The sequence below is a fragment of the Biomphalaria glabrata genome, chromosome 9 (genome assembly GCF_947242115.1).
Source record: "Biomphalaria glabrata chromosome 9, xgBioGlab47.1, whole genome shotgun sequence".
Classification (NCBI taxonomy): Eukaryota; Metazoa; Mollusca; class Gastropoda; family Planorbidae; genus Biomphalaria; species Biomphalaria glabrata.
The window spans coordinates 9,662,347-9,678,041 of record NC_074719.1 but is presented as its reverse complement, the minus strand read 5'-3'; the positions used below and the strand labels follow the sequence as shown (position 1 = coordinate 9,678,041).

The window sequence follows — 15,695 nt, the reverse complement described above, 5'->3', positions numbered from 1 at the left end:
TAAATCAGATGATTTGTTTTGATCTTAGGGAAGCTACCACCTTCTACTAAGTATGTCCTCAGGTGGCAGTTAGGGGAAGGACCCTTAGATATAAGGGTTAGCTGTGAATATCAAATAAACAGCCGCTGACCAACTGGTTTGCAGTCATAGAGGTTGAGGTGGGGTATTCCAGTGGTTAGAATATTTACTAAAAACATCTCAGAAATCCAGGGAAATGATTGCAAAAAGCTAGTATGGGGTGCTCTAACTCTAAAGCTTGTTATTAGATAGGGATAGCAATTCATCTAGGAGAGAAAACTTTGAAAATAAACAACTGCTGCCTTGCAGATGGTCTTTGATGATCAAAGGCTATGGGGGCATACCCAAAAAGAAAAGTAGACTGAAGCCGGAGTCAATGGGCCTCCTGGTGCATAACACATTGACACGCAACCTCATGTATGTTGAAGAAGTTTCTAAAATAGTTAAGCTTGTTCTTACTACACTTTTTATGGCTTTGAAAGCTGAGTGGTCCTTAGGAGGCATCTATGTCTCCTTGAATGCTTTCATCAAAGGTGCCTTTACTCCATAATGGGCATACACAGGCAAGAATACCTTACAATTAACCATGTTCTGCTGGAGGGCGGCGTTGACAGTATAGAAGCACAACTTATTAATTGACAGCTGTGCTGAGTTGGGCACCTATCACTTAGGGAGGATGACTACACACAAAGGCAATCTTTTATGGTGAGCTCAAAGGAGAATGACATAACAGAGGTTCTTCCCAGAAGCACACTATAAAAATCTACTCTGGCCCCATTTTACCCTCATTGGCATGTAGGAAAGCAATAGGCTTCTGAAAGAGACAGCTTGGATAGATCACATGGAAATCACAGGACACACTTTTAAGGCCCAAAGAAAAGCCCTTGTCAAAGACAGTCACAGAAAACAAAAATAAAACATCAAAGACCCCTGATAGACAATGGCTTTGTCTGCATCAGATGTGGCTAATTATGCTGGTTGCAACTGTTCATGTAAAATACTGCAATTTTTTACTTATCCTAGCTTAATATGGTTCTACTTTCATGTTAGCTTTTTTTTTAGACCTAAAAGTCTGTCTGGGGTAGATGAAATGGCAATCAACTGTTTCTGTGGCTAACAGGCTATGAAGGTTTTGAAGTTGTCTAACTACTTTGCATCTCAATCTCTCTCCCCCTCTCTCTCTCTTTTTTTTCTATGTTCTTTTTACCTGTTGCAATGTTTAATAAAATTAAGCATGCTGATGATAGCCATCCCAACTTTGTCTCTTTCTGATCAACTTTCTGACCATTGAAATTGATGATGAATCAGCATTGACAAAAGTAGATTGAGCAGAAGTCCTTCTTTCAATGTCCTCAAAAGAAACTCTAGCCAACGAAGTACAGCCCAGGACAACATGACCGTGTCATATGTGCAGGTACAACAAGCTCACAGTACTTTTTATTCTGTAATATTCAGACAAATTTTCTTTGCATATAAACAGAAAACAAAAAAGTTATTTAGTTTGTGTGCCTAGCATGTTTACACACTGTTTGTTCAGATATGATTGTTTTAATGGTTATCACCATTTACCAGGCACATTATAGCCCTGCTTATGGTGGGTATTTGAATGACTCTTTTGAGCATGATGACTTTAACAACAACAGCAGTCGAGACAATCAAGCTAAGTTGTACCCCAGCCAGGTACAGAGTATTTTGTTTAACACAGGTCCACTTTCTTCTCACAGCTACATTTTTAATGCATATGTGTGCTCTTTGTAGGTTGAATCAAAAAGGAATGATGTCATTTGCTCTATTTAAAAAAAAATATTTGCCTATATAAATGTAAATAGTCTATCTATTTTACTTAACCAATCCCTTGGCAATGATTTATCATGAAATGGCCTCTATAATTTTGTTATATAATATTACAAACTTTAACCTTATAAAGAGTTCACTATTTTTTTAATGCAATGCAAATATTAATAAGAAGATATATAAGTATTAAATTGTAAATTCTTATATATTATTTACCTACTGTTCAAAGTTATAATCCATGAACACAGTAATAAGTCCATAATTATTAAATGCAATGATAGTTATTTTGAGAAGAAACTGGACAGAGTTTCAGGGTGAAGGCTACATTGCAACTGGTAGTTTGTTACTTGCACCTTTCTCACTCGGTCAAAGCCAGTCATTTGGTGAAAAAATCAATTTAGAAAGGGGGAAAGGTTAAATCACTTGATCAACTTTAAGATTGAAATGCAATGGTGAAAAAAAAAAGAAAGCCTTGATTAAAAAAAACAGCTCTTTAAATTTCATTGCTTAATTTTGTCAGGTTTATTAGAAAAGGACAACCCCATTTTATTATTTTTTTTTTTTTAAATCTTTTTTCACCAAGTTTCTGATTTGTCCAGCTCTGTCATCTTTCAGTGGAAATGTATTCTTTATGAGGAATCATTATCTTTTGTTTTTTGTTTGGTTTAGTGGTGTTTAAAATTGATATTGTTAGTGTTTATTGAAAGCTTAATTTTAGATCGGTAAGTTTAGTATCAAGCAATTACTTTTAATAAAATATGTTAAGCTTACATTAAAATTGAAAATTAAACCTTATTATTTTTACCAGCCCTCGAAAGGGGAAAAGACACTTAGTTTTGTGTGGCCTGTCTGTCCGTCCCATTTAGATCTCAGAAACCAGAAGAGAAAATGAAAATCGGACATATGATATTTTAGTCCATCCAAAGTTCTGATGCGACAGCTACTTTTATCTTTTCTGAAAGCGAAAAATATAATTTTAAAAATCAATTATGCAAGCAGTTTTTTTCATAAAAATACACCATTTTTACAACTATTCATTATTAATAGTAACAAACACTGGAGGCTTTTTAGTAAGGATGAACTACTGCCATTATATAACACATTCATGCAAATGGTTTTAGATTTTTGTTCAAAATTTTTTTGCTAAGTTATGTAAGTTCTGTCATACTAAATACTACATTTACAAAAAAATGTTAACTTTTTTTTTTTAAAGAGAAAAAATCTATTTACTATGCAAATAAGTTAAACATAATTTAAAACAACAATTAATAAGTAGTTTTTCATATTATCGTGTGAACTGCAGAGCTGATGCACAAACTTGGATTAACGGAATTAACGGAAATGTTTTTTTCTTGAGGCTTTGAATGAGAGACTGACCCTTTACAAAACAATTAGATCAATTAGATACTCATTATAAGACATCAGTTAGGCCAGGTTAACATCTAACTTCACATTCACTTTCAACTATACCTTGGTCTGCTGGACCTTTGGGGCACCACACAGGATCTGTCAACCTTCTTTCTCCATTCTTCTCTGTCATTTTCCTTTAATAGAATTTCATTATGATATTCTTCTGAAAATATTGAAACCTGCCTTTTTTCCTGCCTTGGTGGACCACTTCGGGGGCCGATTTTGAGTTTGTGTTTCCACACAAACTGTCTTTGTAACTTTGTTTTTATTTCCATAGAATAATTTATTTCCTTAAGATGTAAATTTCAGTCATTACAAGTCACTTAAATTCCATTCTATTATTTCTAGCGAGGCTTGGACTTTTCAAGTGGTCTTCGACCAGAGCATGCTTCTGTAATTGTTGGCAGAGCAGAGTATGGAAGGCCACCATTGGGAGCCTCCAGTCCTTTCAGCTCACCAAGAGTTTCACCCATACCTCTCTTACAGTATGACCAGGACATCTTCAAAAGATATGGTTTGTTGGCTTAGAACAGTTAGATATATTCTCTAATAGAACTGATCATTTTAAATAAGGCAATTTTTTTCCTGGGATTTTCATGCAACAGAAGAGAATGTAGAAATAGGATGCTCATGTGTTTTATTAATCTATTCAATTCCAGCCCAGTCTAAATTTTAGACCTTCAAATCCCAGCCAAAGCTCTGCAAGAAATATAAGACGGTTCTCCAAAAATAAGAGAATAAATCCAACTACAATATAATATAGCACCTCACCTTTACCTCTCCAATAGCTGTTCATCGTCTTTCTCCATTCCTTTCTGTCTTCTTTATTGAATAGAACATTTTGTGTTTTTTTTGGACCAGTAATATATTTTAGCCTTTGCCCTGGACTGTAGAATCTACGTTTGTGAGCAAGGCATGTATAAGTATATATTTAATATATGCACGAGTAAAGTTTAACTAAGCTACATTAAAACAGAGAAAATAATTCTTATTGTTAGTGGCATGGAATGCCAAAAGCTTAGAGCTTTTTAAAGGTAGAGTGATTATGGCACCAAAAAATGTTCCTTCTAAAGCATCTTTTTGAAAACCTATATCAACTCACTCTGTCTGTCTGTCTGTCTGGTACAAATCTTGTACATGTTATTTCTCCCACTTGCCATTATTTGACCAAGTTGAAACTTCATACTATTATTCATTGTTGATGCATACCCATGAATAAATCATACATTTTACAAATGAGCTAATTCATTAGTGGTAATTAATTATTTAATTTTGTTTTATATAGAAAAGGTGAGATAAATCTTGCAGTACTGAGAGATATGACAGTAATTTTCTGGTTTTTAAATTATATAAGCTTTGTTTTCAAAAATGTATTTGTTATATTTTGCTTTTTTTTTTATTTGAACCACTAAAAATAACATCATTGTCTAAATTGTGTGGCCGCAAAAAGCTGGCTTGATGAATAATATCAATTTTGCTGTAATAAAGACTAAACTATAATCAATATTATTAATCAATATAACTCGTCAGCTTAACTCTGCTTGGTTGTCAGGTTCAGTGGCTTTCTTCATTTTTCTTTTGGTGCCATATTGGCTTCAAATCTCAAATAAAGCTATACACTATCTGTACAAGTTAATAGCTTTATAGAGACTCAAATTACAATGATGACACATTAGCACTTTAAGTTCAAAATAATTACAGGCTATTTAATTTTAAACTTTGAATAATATAATAATAATAGTAATTGTAAGCTCTTTGAATAAAATATTGTTTATGATTCATTTTTGGTATTAATCATTTTGATTCTGCAAGACTTTGAATTCTACTTTCAGCCTATAATATTTTCTGTTTAGGTCTTCATGAGGACAGCACCTCTTCATCATCACCAGTATTTCAAGCTAGGTCAAGACAAAACTTGCGGCAGATTAAATCTCAGCCTAGGGTTAAAAACTTGAGAGATTCTGGATTTTATGGATCAACCTCTGTAGAAACTCCTCGCAGCCAGTCTCCTGATTTAGCTGCATCACCGCCACTTGTTAGTAGGTCTGCTGTTTTCCGTCAGAGATCACAGTCACCGATACTTTCAACAATAGCTGTTAATCCCCCCATGGCCAAGCGACCACACCGTCGATTGCCAGCTCCTCCGTCACCCATCAGTAGCAGTGGAAGTGGGACAACATCATCATCGTCTAAGCCTTTAAACATTATGCCTTTTGTGCCTGGGTACAGAAGTGCTGCATCAAAAGATTCTACCCATGCATCTACTTCAAAGAGACCAAGAGAGGATAATTTACCAGGGCACAAGGTGCCTTACACACATGCAAACAAGCCTGCTACACCCTCACATTCTGGTACATCTGCCAAACAATCTGAGCGCAAGCATAGAGTATTGCCATCTCCTTACAGAACTAGTGGTCACTCTCTAGAACCTGAACAACGAGGTAGAAGCGCCAAAAACATTCAGTCACTAACAAAGCCAGCGGCCAGGCCATCATCTGACACTCAGAGGCAAAGTATCAGCCAGCACCGTGATATACCTTTGACAGCCCGCCAGGCAGATGGGCGTGTAGTTCAGTTAAGAGCTAGAGGCTTGCCTCAGCATAAGAAAGCAAAATATGAAATAAGAAGTGACAGTCAAACAGCTTTGCAAGATGATTCTGATGAAGATGATGATGATTGGTGCTAATTGTATTCTTAATGTGCTTTAAATATACTCAATCTGTTGATTATTTTTTTCTATCCTTTATTGCCTTTATAAAATAAAAAGTATGTGTCTTTTTCATTATGTAATCTGAAACTCAAAGGTAGTTTTGATGAGACTTTGATCCTTTGAACTCTCCTGTGTTCCAATCTCTTCATCTACATGACGATGAGCCACACATTTATACTTTGCAAATGCCTTAAGTTCTAAGTGATTTATAGAAGCCATTTCTTTTTTTAAGTAACGTCTGTATTATATAAGATAAGATTCAAAATCATACATTTGTTAAGAACAAGGCTGTGAATGAACAATAATTCCATGTTTTGTCAACTGTACATCAGGTTAACTCTTCGATATAGTTTGTACAAGTCAATCTAAAAAGGCAATAATAAGTTTAAAGTTACTGTTCTATCTTTTTTTAAGTAAAATCTAACTGTACACATCTTCTGTAGACAATAGCTTTGTCTGTATCAGGTGTGACAAAATATGCAGGTTGCAATTGGGTAGTCCTGTGAAATGCTTGACTTGTTTGATCTTTGGACTCGAAGACATTGCCTTGTGTAATAATATCCTGGTGCTAGTGGTTCAAAATATTTCTTCAACGGCATTTCACAAAATGTACAAGTTAATTAATTATTGTCATGCTTTATTATGGCAATTATAATGTCTCTTAGATAAAATGTTTCTATTTATTTATTCTATGAATAAGACCACTACATTTATTGATATTAATACCACTTTTTTCAACTCACAATGTGAACTTGAATGATGCACAGTGTAGTCTTATACAGGCTGCCAAGTCATTTTAATTTCATTGATAGGCCTACAAAATGTTTTAATGTCATTTTAAATTGCTTTCATTGCTTGCATATTTCTTAAAAATGAAAATGCAAAATTTCTGACTTGATTTGTTAGTTGTTCTCTTTTTAAATGTGAACCATTTGATAAATTGTATTCAAAGAAGAAAGCAGATCACTAGCCCAGATCATCCAATTAAATTTTTTGCTAAATTCTGGAACAAAACTTTTAAAAGCCCATTTTATTATAAAAACTCATAGAACACTTGATACTTGATCAGTTCTAAAAATACAAAGAGTAATTTTTTTCCCATTGCTGTGAATTTGATTTTTTGAAATTGTATAATACATGCTTTTTTTTCAGGGACCTATTTTTAACTTAGTTTTAAGATGAATTTAAATCTTCTAGCAAATGATGGCTGGCCAATTTGCAAAGATTTTTTTTTTACTACGGTAAGAACCTAATCAAATTGATTATAACTGTGATGCATTATTTCCATTTTTTTTTGTTTTGCACAACCTCCTCCATTACGAAATCAATTCTTAGCGAGCAGTTAGAGGTTTGCGATCTCTGGTTAAAATTTCATTTTATGTAGAGATTTACTTGACTTTGATTTCATGCTAGTACTTATGACACAGTGTGAATCCATTTCAAAGTTCATTGACTTAAAAGATAATTAAATTCAGTAAAAAAAAATATTTTTGGAGGCTTTTTGTTTGAATGAGTTAAAAAGTAGGAAAAGTTAATACTTTATTTTTTTCACAAATATTTGGGGTATCAAATTAAAAATATATATATATTATTCAGTGTTTTAATAAATTGTAAGCTGTGCCTTGACTTGAGATAAAATACAAATTTCTTTGAAACTAAAAAAAAAATAATATTTAAATTAATATAATCATTTATCAATATGTTTGAATTTTTTAAAATGTTTTTTTCTATGTTCTTTTTCTTTCAGCTCCACTGATCCAATTCTCATTTCTATGTTTCTAAACATTTACTTATTAATTTATAGCATCACATGCAGATCTATACATCATTAATACATGTTATTCTTTCCTTTAAATGTTTTCATATCGATAATGTATAGATAATTTGCATCTATGTATTCTACTTGGTGTATATAAAAGTATTGTTTTGTTGTAGAATTAAAGAAGATCACATTTAAAGCAATATTGATTACACCAAACCACTAGATGACTACATATATTCAGTTTTAGATTGGTTTAGCCCTTTTAAAAAGTGTTTAGCCATTCTGTCCTGAATGATTTTCTTGTTAAATGTTTTGACCTTTGAACTCAATAATACTCATTAGAAAAAATTAGACTATGTCAATTTGTTAGTTGCTTAAGTAATGAAAACATGTTATAGCTGTTGTGCACTAGTTGCTTAGAGAATGATATGTCAGTAATCTAGTGCATGTTTTTTTTTCTCTGGACATTGGGTTAAGGCTATAAAAGTAGAATTACACTGCTGTGTATTGTCTTCTTTTTCTTTAAATCTCCCCACAATGCATTTGAATTTCCTTCCTCAATCTTAAGTGTCATTATTTGCCTGCATAGCTATTTGTTTTTGTTTGTTATTGTTATTTTTTTACCTTCTTAAACTGATTAGGTTACAGCTATAAGATATAGGGACATCTAATCCTACATACTAAAATATCATTGAACATCTCCCAGTGACATCTTTAGAAATACTTTGCTTGCCTCCCTTTAATGTCCTTTGATGGGTCTTTTAATGTAACGGAAATGTATTATTAATTGCACACTGTTTATTAGTGTTAATATTAAGTAACTCTAACCCTGTTTCAATAATATGCTTATGTCCAGTTCAGTAGTGATTATTTTAGTTTAAAATTTTAAATTTTATTACATTTGCCAATCTGGCATATTTTATTAGAAACTATTTTTATAATAATATTTCATATTTCTATTTATTTCTAGCCTACATAGGCTTGATAGATATAGGATATTTCAGATCACTAAGGTGTTTTAAATATTTTACTGTGATATTCATTTTTTTTTCTAATGAAATGGCTCCCAATGTTTTTACAGTTACTTAGTTCGAAACAAAAGTTTGTTTCCCTTTCAGACCTTGCTATCTATAGGGCAGATGATGTAGAGGTCATCTGTTTCTTTGGTCCATGGTAATGAGTGTGTCATGAACGAACAACCGCCTTTACTTTTCTCCATGTCGGCTACCCATTATAGATGTGTGGCGTCTACGTCTAAAGATACTGAAATTATAAATCACAGTCTTCATTAGGATTCGAACCCAGGACCCCCAGTTCAGAACTAAGCGCTTTAACATTCAGCCACCTGCCTCATATTTTAAAGTCATTTGGCTTGCAATCTCTTCATGGGCAATACCAGGGTGAATGGACTTGGAACTCAAAAACGGTTCAAATGATTTATGTTTTGGAAAAGAATTACTAGCTGATTGGCCTCACAGGGAAAACATTGGTTTGACCGTTCTTATTTTTCAAAATATAATCATCATAAAATTAAATTTGACTAACATCTTTTTATTTTGAACACTTTTTAGTGGAACTTCCCGCATGTCTTCCACAAATTAATAGACTTTAGGAACATTGTGTGCACCTTCCTATGTAGAAATCATTATCTGGACTGAGATTTTAATTTGTGACAATTTATTCAAAATAATAATAATAATATAAAATACTTGTACAATTTATTAATACTCATTATCATTTCCATATCTCCGATTAGATCCAGTATTCTAGTCTAGACTACTGTCTTTTAATGTTTCCAAGACTGGATCTATATTACCAAACCAGAATTCTCTATGCTCTGAGTAGATTTATACATAGGTATTGCCAGCATTTTGGGGGGGATGGGGAAATATTGGTGCCTGGTAAAGAAAAAAAAAAGGTTTCCTTTTTTTTTTTTTTTTTATCTTCCATTAATTAGTTATAAAAAGTTCATCAGCTTCAGAAAGTAGAAATCATTTTTTTTCTACATACATAGCCTTTTATATTTTACTTGTTTTGTTGTAGAATATCTATTTTCATCTCTATAAGGTATGGAAGTACATTGTTATAACAAACTACATAAAAAAAGTTGTTATGTAGTTATGGTTTATCTTTCTGTTTTTTTGTTTTTTTTTCAAAATTACTACCAAAGTTTGACCTTATTAAATACAAGCAAACCAAATGTTTAAACTTCAATTCCCCAATTTATAAGTGGTTCAATTAGTTGTAAGAAAGACATGAGAACTCTAGTACAAGCTTTACATTCATTTGTAATATTCTGTGAGTCATCACAAGTGGTACAAAGCTTGAGCATCTATCATAGGAATGGTTAAATGTCCTCAATCTTTATTTCCTGAGAACCATTGTGCTCTTGTATTAGCTCTTGTAGTATTTTGCTTTTGTATTTCTACAATGAATGTAAGCACCACATGTGTGAATATCTGTCCATTTATTTGACTTGTATATATTTGTTTTCTGTAAGGCCTTTCTCTTTGCTACACCTGTTTATTAACAATAAAAGTTAAATGTTTCTGGATAGACAAACTAGACTTTTTATTGGAATACACAAAATATTATTCATACTTTGGGCAAATAATTAAAACTTGAGCAATTTTTGTAATCGTTGTTCATAAAGAAATGTACCTATTTAATGAGGTTTATATAATGACTATTGATAATCACACTGGGGAAAAAAATGTGTTTTATACACATGATTTTACTAACTGTACTAATACTTTACTCATGTTGGTTGTTACTTTTATGATAATAACATTCCATAATATTTAACAACATATATACACACAGCTCCTTCTGTCTTGAAAGACAGTGTATCAGATAAATCACTGGTTTTAGTTTCTGCTTGAGTCAGGACAGAATCTGGAGTGACTAATCATAGCTGATGTATGTTGACCACCTCTCACTACTATAAAGAAGAATGCTTACTATAATGGCATTGTAGACTAGCATTTGGATTTTTCCCAGACACACTTAGAGAGTTTCAGAGTTTTGCTATTTCTGCAGAAGTGTTGAGTATTAGAGAGTTTGGCTATTTCTGCAGAAGTGTTGAGTGTTAGAGAGTTTGGCCTTTGCTGCAGAAGTGTTGAGTGCTAGAGAGTTTGGCCTTTGCTGCAGAAGTGTTGAGTGTTAGAGAGTTTGGCTATTTCTGCAGAAGTGTTGAGTGTTACAGAGTTTGGCTATTTCTGCAGAAGTGTTGAGTGTTAGAGAGTTTGGCCTTTGCTGCAGAAGTGTTGAGTGTTAGAGAGTTTGGCTATTTCTGCAGAAGTGTTGAGTGTTTCAGAGTTTGGCTATTTCTGTAGAAGTGTTGAGTGTTAGAGAGTTTGGCCTTTGCTGCAGAAGTGTTAAGTGTTATATGGTAAAGTGGTAAAATGTTGCTCCTAGTAAAATTCTGATTCACGATAATTAAAAACAAGAAGTAACATGATAGTGTCAAGAAACAGAACAAGTAAATGCATTGAACTTAATGCTCTAGATAAATTTAAATGAGAGATGACCACTAATTGAATACTTTTAAAACAAACAGGCTTTATTGGATACCTCTCCCTCCCCCCCCACCCCCCTCCCCCCCCAAAGTAGCAAAGTTATCTAATACTAAAATTTCTTAATTAATAACTTTCATCAATCCATCAAGTAAGTCCATATACATTGAAATGAAGTTTAAACGCTGATTTAGTTAACTAGACGAACCAAAAAATCATAACCTGAATTGATGCATTCTTCTATTTTAAAAAGTGAATTATTGAAAAAGTTTTGCATTTATAAGAGAATGCTTCCCATTGAGTTCTTATTCCAATCTCACAACAAATGAAATGATCCAAAAAGGGTTCACCAAGACTTTGAATCAAGAACAAATGTAAGTTAAGATAGTTTTTAGGAAAGCTTACTAATAGTTTTGTTCCATGTTATTATTATTATTATGTTTTCAAGATGTAAATTTTTTTAAAAATAATTTTATTTTTGCTAGTTTTCAATATTTGACTTTGTTTTCTTTCAGTGTCGAGTTCATGTAAGGGATTTTTTCTTGTTTATTTCAATGTTTGATTAGTCAGCCTCCTGCAATTCTGTGGTAAGAAATATCTATTGTAAGGTCATTATCTTATAATGTTTTAAACTAAAATGGTTGATGGTTAATGTTTCCACTATCTTTTTCAGTAGCAGTAACCACATTATGTAATTATTTTGTTCTGTTTAATAAAATATTTGTGTATTATTTTGGTGGATGTAAATATATATTTTTTTATTTGTAGAATATACATTTTGTAATTCACAAATATGTGGAAACTTGCATTTTGATTTATTAGATCATTTATTTATTAATGTGGAATACTGCAACAACACAGGATTGTTTTTAAGCATATGTTGTAAGAGTCATGAATGTTAATATTAATCAAAGTATACAATTGTATTGATTGAATTTCTTCACATTTTAAGAACTTAAATATATGTGCATAAATGATATTTGTAGCCTACAAAATGATATTTTGGTTTAAAAAAAAGTTATCCCATAATGAATTTTCTTGAAACATACAGAAATGTTTGCTTATACTGGGTACCTTGCCAGCACAAACCAATCAACCCGTATCACATGGTTATAAGAACCTTTTTCAATATCTTCATTGTATTTGCACATTTATCTATGCTTTCTACTTGCACACCCAACGTTTGTTTGTTGTTGTTTTTTTTTTTTCTTTTTTTTTTTTACACCCCAGTTTGAATAAAGAGAATTTCATTTCAAATTATAAAGAGTTTTTTTTTCTTATTTTTGTTGTTAATGTTTGTAGAGGCCTACAGTTGACATTTTAAGAATTCTAGGTTTGTAATTGTTTGTTGATTTAGGGTTGATGTAACACTGGTTATGGTATTTGTTTTGTTGGTGTTGGTTATTGTTTATTAGAAACTCCAAATGTTCCTTAACCTGAATTACACCCTTCGAGTATATGGTGCTACTAACTATCATAGCCAACTGTATTGTCCTGGCACTAGAGGAACACTTGCCGTCCAAAGACAAGACTCCTCTTGCATTGCAGCTGGTGAGTTTGGATCATTTTGTTTATTCAATTATTATTTCAATGCCTTGTGTTCGAGTTTATTGAATAGGTTTACCTTATCTTTTTAAAGAAAAGAAAACTTTTGGAATTAGATTTATCATTAACCATGTGTCTTTTGTTTATTTCAAACATGATAAATATCATAGTTATTTAGTATCTGAAAACTGCATGATTTTGTTTTATGATTTAAGATGTAAGGAAATTTGAGTAGGTGAAATAGTTAAAACACTTGTTTGTGGGAAATGATTCTTGATAATGAAAGATGATGAGCTTATGTACTCACTTTATCAGATACCAGCAACTCAATAAGAGTTAGATGGACAAGATAACATTCTCATTTCTTTATTCAAATCTTAGTCTTCACCTGTAATATACCACAGACCATCATTTATAAAACATCTTGCTCTGACACTTTAAGATGCCTAGTCTCAACAAAAATTCCTTTTTTTTATTATTACAGGAAGACTAAATGTAAAAGATATATTCTGATATATTTTTATATATGTATATATACTGATGTATCGCACTTGTATTTCAGGATGAGACAGAAGTCTACTTTTTAGGAATTTTCTGCGTAGAAGCCTTTCTGAAGATTGTAGCTTTAGGATTTTGTTTACATAGAGGCTCTTATTTACGAAACATCTGGAACATCATGGATTTTGTTGTTGTGGTCACAGGGTAAGAGAAAATGTAACATAGAGTTTTGTGCTTTGACGAGGGTAATGCCGTTATGCTAGTAAAAATCTAGAAATCCATAACATTATAACAGATCAGGAAACTGGAGTCAATGAACATTACATGTTAGTAATCAGTTCCCCCACCTCCCTATTTTTTTTTTAATGTTGCTTATAAAACTTGAGTCACCATAGGCGGAGATTTTCTCAAAGTTCACACTTGACCTTTGCAAACCAATTTAGGGTCCAACCCACTTTTATTTTGTTTAGAATAAGAAAGCCATCGTTAACTTTTTTCCTGTTGCTGGGAAATTAAAAGGTTAAAGCTAATTACATTATCATCAATTAGTTTGTATTTTGCACTTGGTTGAGGGTCTTATTATTTTTTTTAAATTAGATTTAGGACTTTTATCAAGTCTTTTTGTTTTTTTCATCACCAGAAACAAATTGCACTTTTTTTTTTTCTTTTCTATTTTCTTTATTGCACATCTACCCACCTTGCAGATTTATCACCATTTTTGCCGCTGCTGGTTCATCGGGTGCATTTGATCTTCGTACTTTGCGAGCAGTACGAGTTCTTCGTCCCCTAAAATTGGTGTCTGGAATACCTAGTATGTTTTTAATATTTGATTTGTTTTGGTTTTGTTTTATCTTATAAAGATTTTACATTTTGCTTTAATTAATTTTTTAAAATGATATATTCAAGAATTTTTTTCATTAAATTATTATTTTGAGAAATGGGAGAGGAAAAAGTTTTTTCATCCCTACTGCAGAATAAATATTTAGTAATAGAGTTGCATATTTAATAGACTTCCTCTCTACCTCCAATCCCCTGCTTTATGATTTAAATTTAAAATTGTAACTAGTTTTTTTTTGTATCTTATTTTTTTTGTACATGAATGTTGATTTAACTCCTAATTGAAGAATTTTTATTTAGTTAAAATAGAATCAGCTCCCAATGTACTACTTCTATGTGCATTCATTATTGAATCAATTCTCAACTTCATCCTGTTTGAAATCTAATCATGAAACAAGAAGTCCAGAATGAACTGTAATTGTTTGTTCAAATCATTAGGTCTTCAGGTGGTACTGAAGTCTATCATCAGAGCAATGGCACCACTGCTGCAAGTTTGTCTGCTTGTACTTTTTGCCATTGTCATTTTTGCTATCATTGGCTTGGATTTCTATGTAGGAATATTTCACAATGCTTGCTTTATAAAGGGTGCAGTCACTCGTCGAGAGGGTAAGTTATCATGTTTTGCTATAGAATTAATAACAAATTAAGTACAATGTGACCTTTGCACCTTTCTAAATCTTCAGTTCTCCGATGTGTGGTTTTTTGTTTTATAGTTCTTAAAATAATACACCTGTTTTGTAAAGTGCCCTGTGTTGACTGTCACTTCCTTTGCTGTAGTAGAGACTGAAATTTCTTAATATCGGTGACAAAGTTAGGAAGGAAGTTTTGGTGCCAGGATTGAAAGCTTTATTCTGTTTAGGCATACAGATGTTATATTTTCAATAGTACATTACAAATCTTTGTGTAAAAAACTAAATTTGTGTTTAATTATTTTATATAACTGTCTTTTATGTGAGTAAACTGCACATACCTTTTAATTGATTTCTTACAGAGGATATAGACCTGGGAGATGAAATAGACATACGCCCCTGTTCCACTGATCTTACAGTTGGCTTTCAATGCCAGACCAATATATCTAGCTGTAAAACTGGATGGCGGGGGCCTAATGCTGGCATCACAAACTTTGATAATATTGGCTTTGCCATGCTGACTGTGTTCCAGTGTATCACAATGGAAGGGTGGACTAATGTCTTATACTATGTGAGTAGCAGTGTCCATCTGTTATGTTTTATGTAATGTGAGAAGCAGTGTCCAGTGTCAGTTTAATAGACCAATGCAATATTAGTGTCCGTCTAATGTAATATAAGCTGTGAGCATTGGTTTAATCTAAACTCTTGTAGTATGCACATATTTTTGTCTTTCTGGAATTTTTTATTATTTAATTATCAGTGTCTGTCTCCATTTTAAGTAGTATAAATCTCAAATGTCTTGTCTTGTGTGAAAATTAATGTTATTATTTTATTATTGAATTAACAATGTCTTATACTTTATAGATACCTTAAACATTTACATGTGGAATTATAAATAGTCTTTGTTTTTCTCAAAACACAAATATAGGGGACTATGCTTTTATTTTTAAAATTATAAAATTTTATAATTAAGAATT

At 32.2% G+C, this 15,695-nt stretch overlaps 2 protein-coding genes across 8 annotated transcripts in view; both read left to right on the top strand.

Moving 5' to 3' along the window:
- Window positions 1-7,458, top strand: part of LOC106051036 (voltage-dependent calcium channel type A subunit alpha-1-like) — a 70,671-nt gene extending 63,213 nt beyond the window's left edge. For 4 of the 7 annotated variants that reach the window (XM_056042092.1, XM_056042096.1, XM_056042091.1 and 1 more), the window contains 4 exons: window positions 1,327-1,432; window positions 1,591-1,698; window positions 3,571-3,736; window positions 5,076-7,458. In XM_056042092.1, the coding sequence (XP_055898067.1) occupies window positions 1,327-1,432; window positions 1,591-1,698; window positions 3,571-3,736; window positions 5,076-5,908 (1,213 nt within the window). In that variant the 3' untranslated portion in view covers window positions 5,909-7,458. The remainder of the gene's footprint in view (window positions 1-1,326; window positions 1,433-1,590; window positions 1,699-3,570; window positions 3,737-5,075) is intronic. The other 3 variants (XM_056042098.1, XM_056042099.1, XM_056042093.1) reach the window with 2 other exon arrangements.
- Window positions 7,459-12,658: 5,200 nt separating this feature from the next.
- The window catches only part of LOC106051035 (voltage-dependent P/Q-type calcium channel subunit alpha-1A-like), a gene marked incomplete at its 5' end in the record, with an annotated part of 60,642 nt that continues 57,605 nt past the window's right edge, over window positions 12,659-15,695 (top strand). The window contains 5 exons of the mRNA XM_056041186.1: window positions 12,659-12,760; window positions 13,317-13,456; window positions 13,957-14,063; window positions 14,528-14,695; window positions 15,081-15,289. Coding sequence (XP_055897161.1) covers window positions 12,659-12,760; window positions 13,317-13,456; window positions 13,957-14,063; window positions 14,528-14,695; window positions 15,081-15,289 — 726 coding nt within the window. The remainder of the gene's footprint in view (window positions 12,761-13,316; window positions 13,457-13,956; window positions 14,064-14,527; window positions 14,696-15,080; window positions 15,290-15,695) is intronic.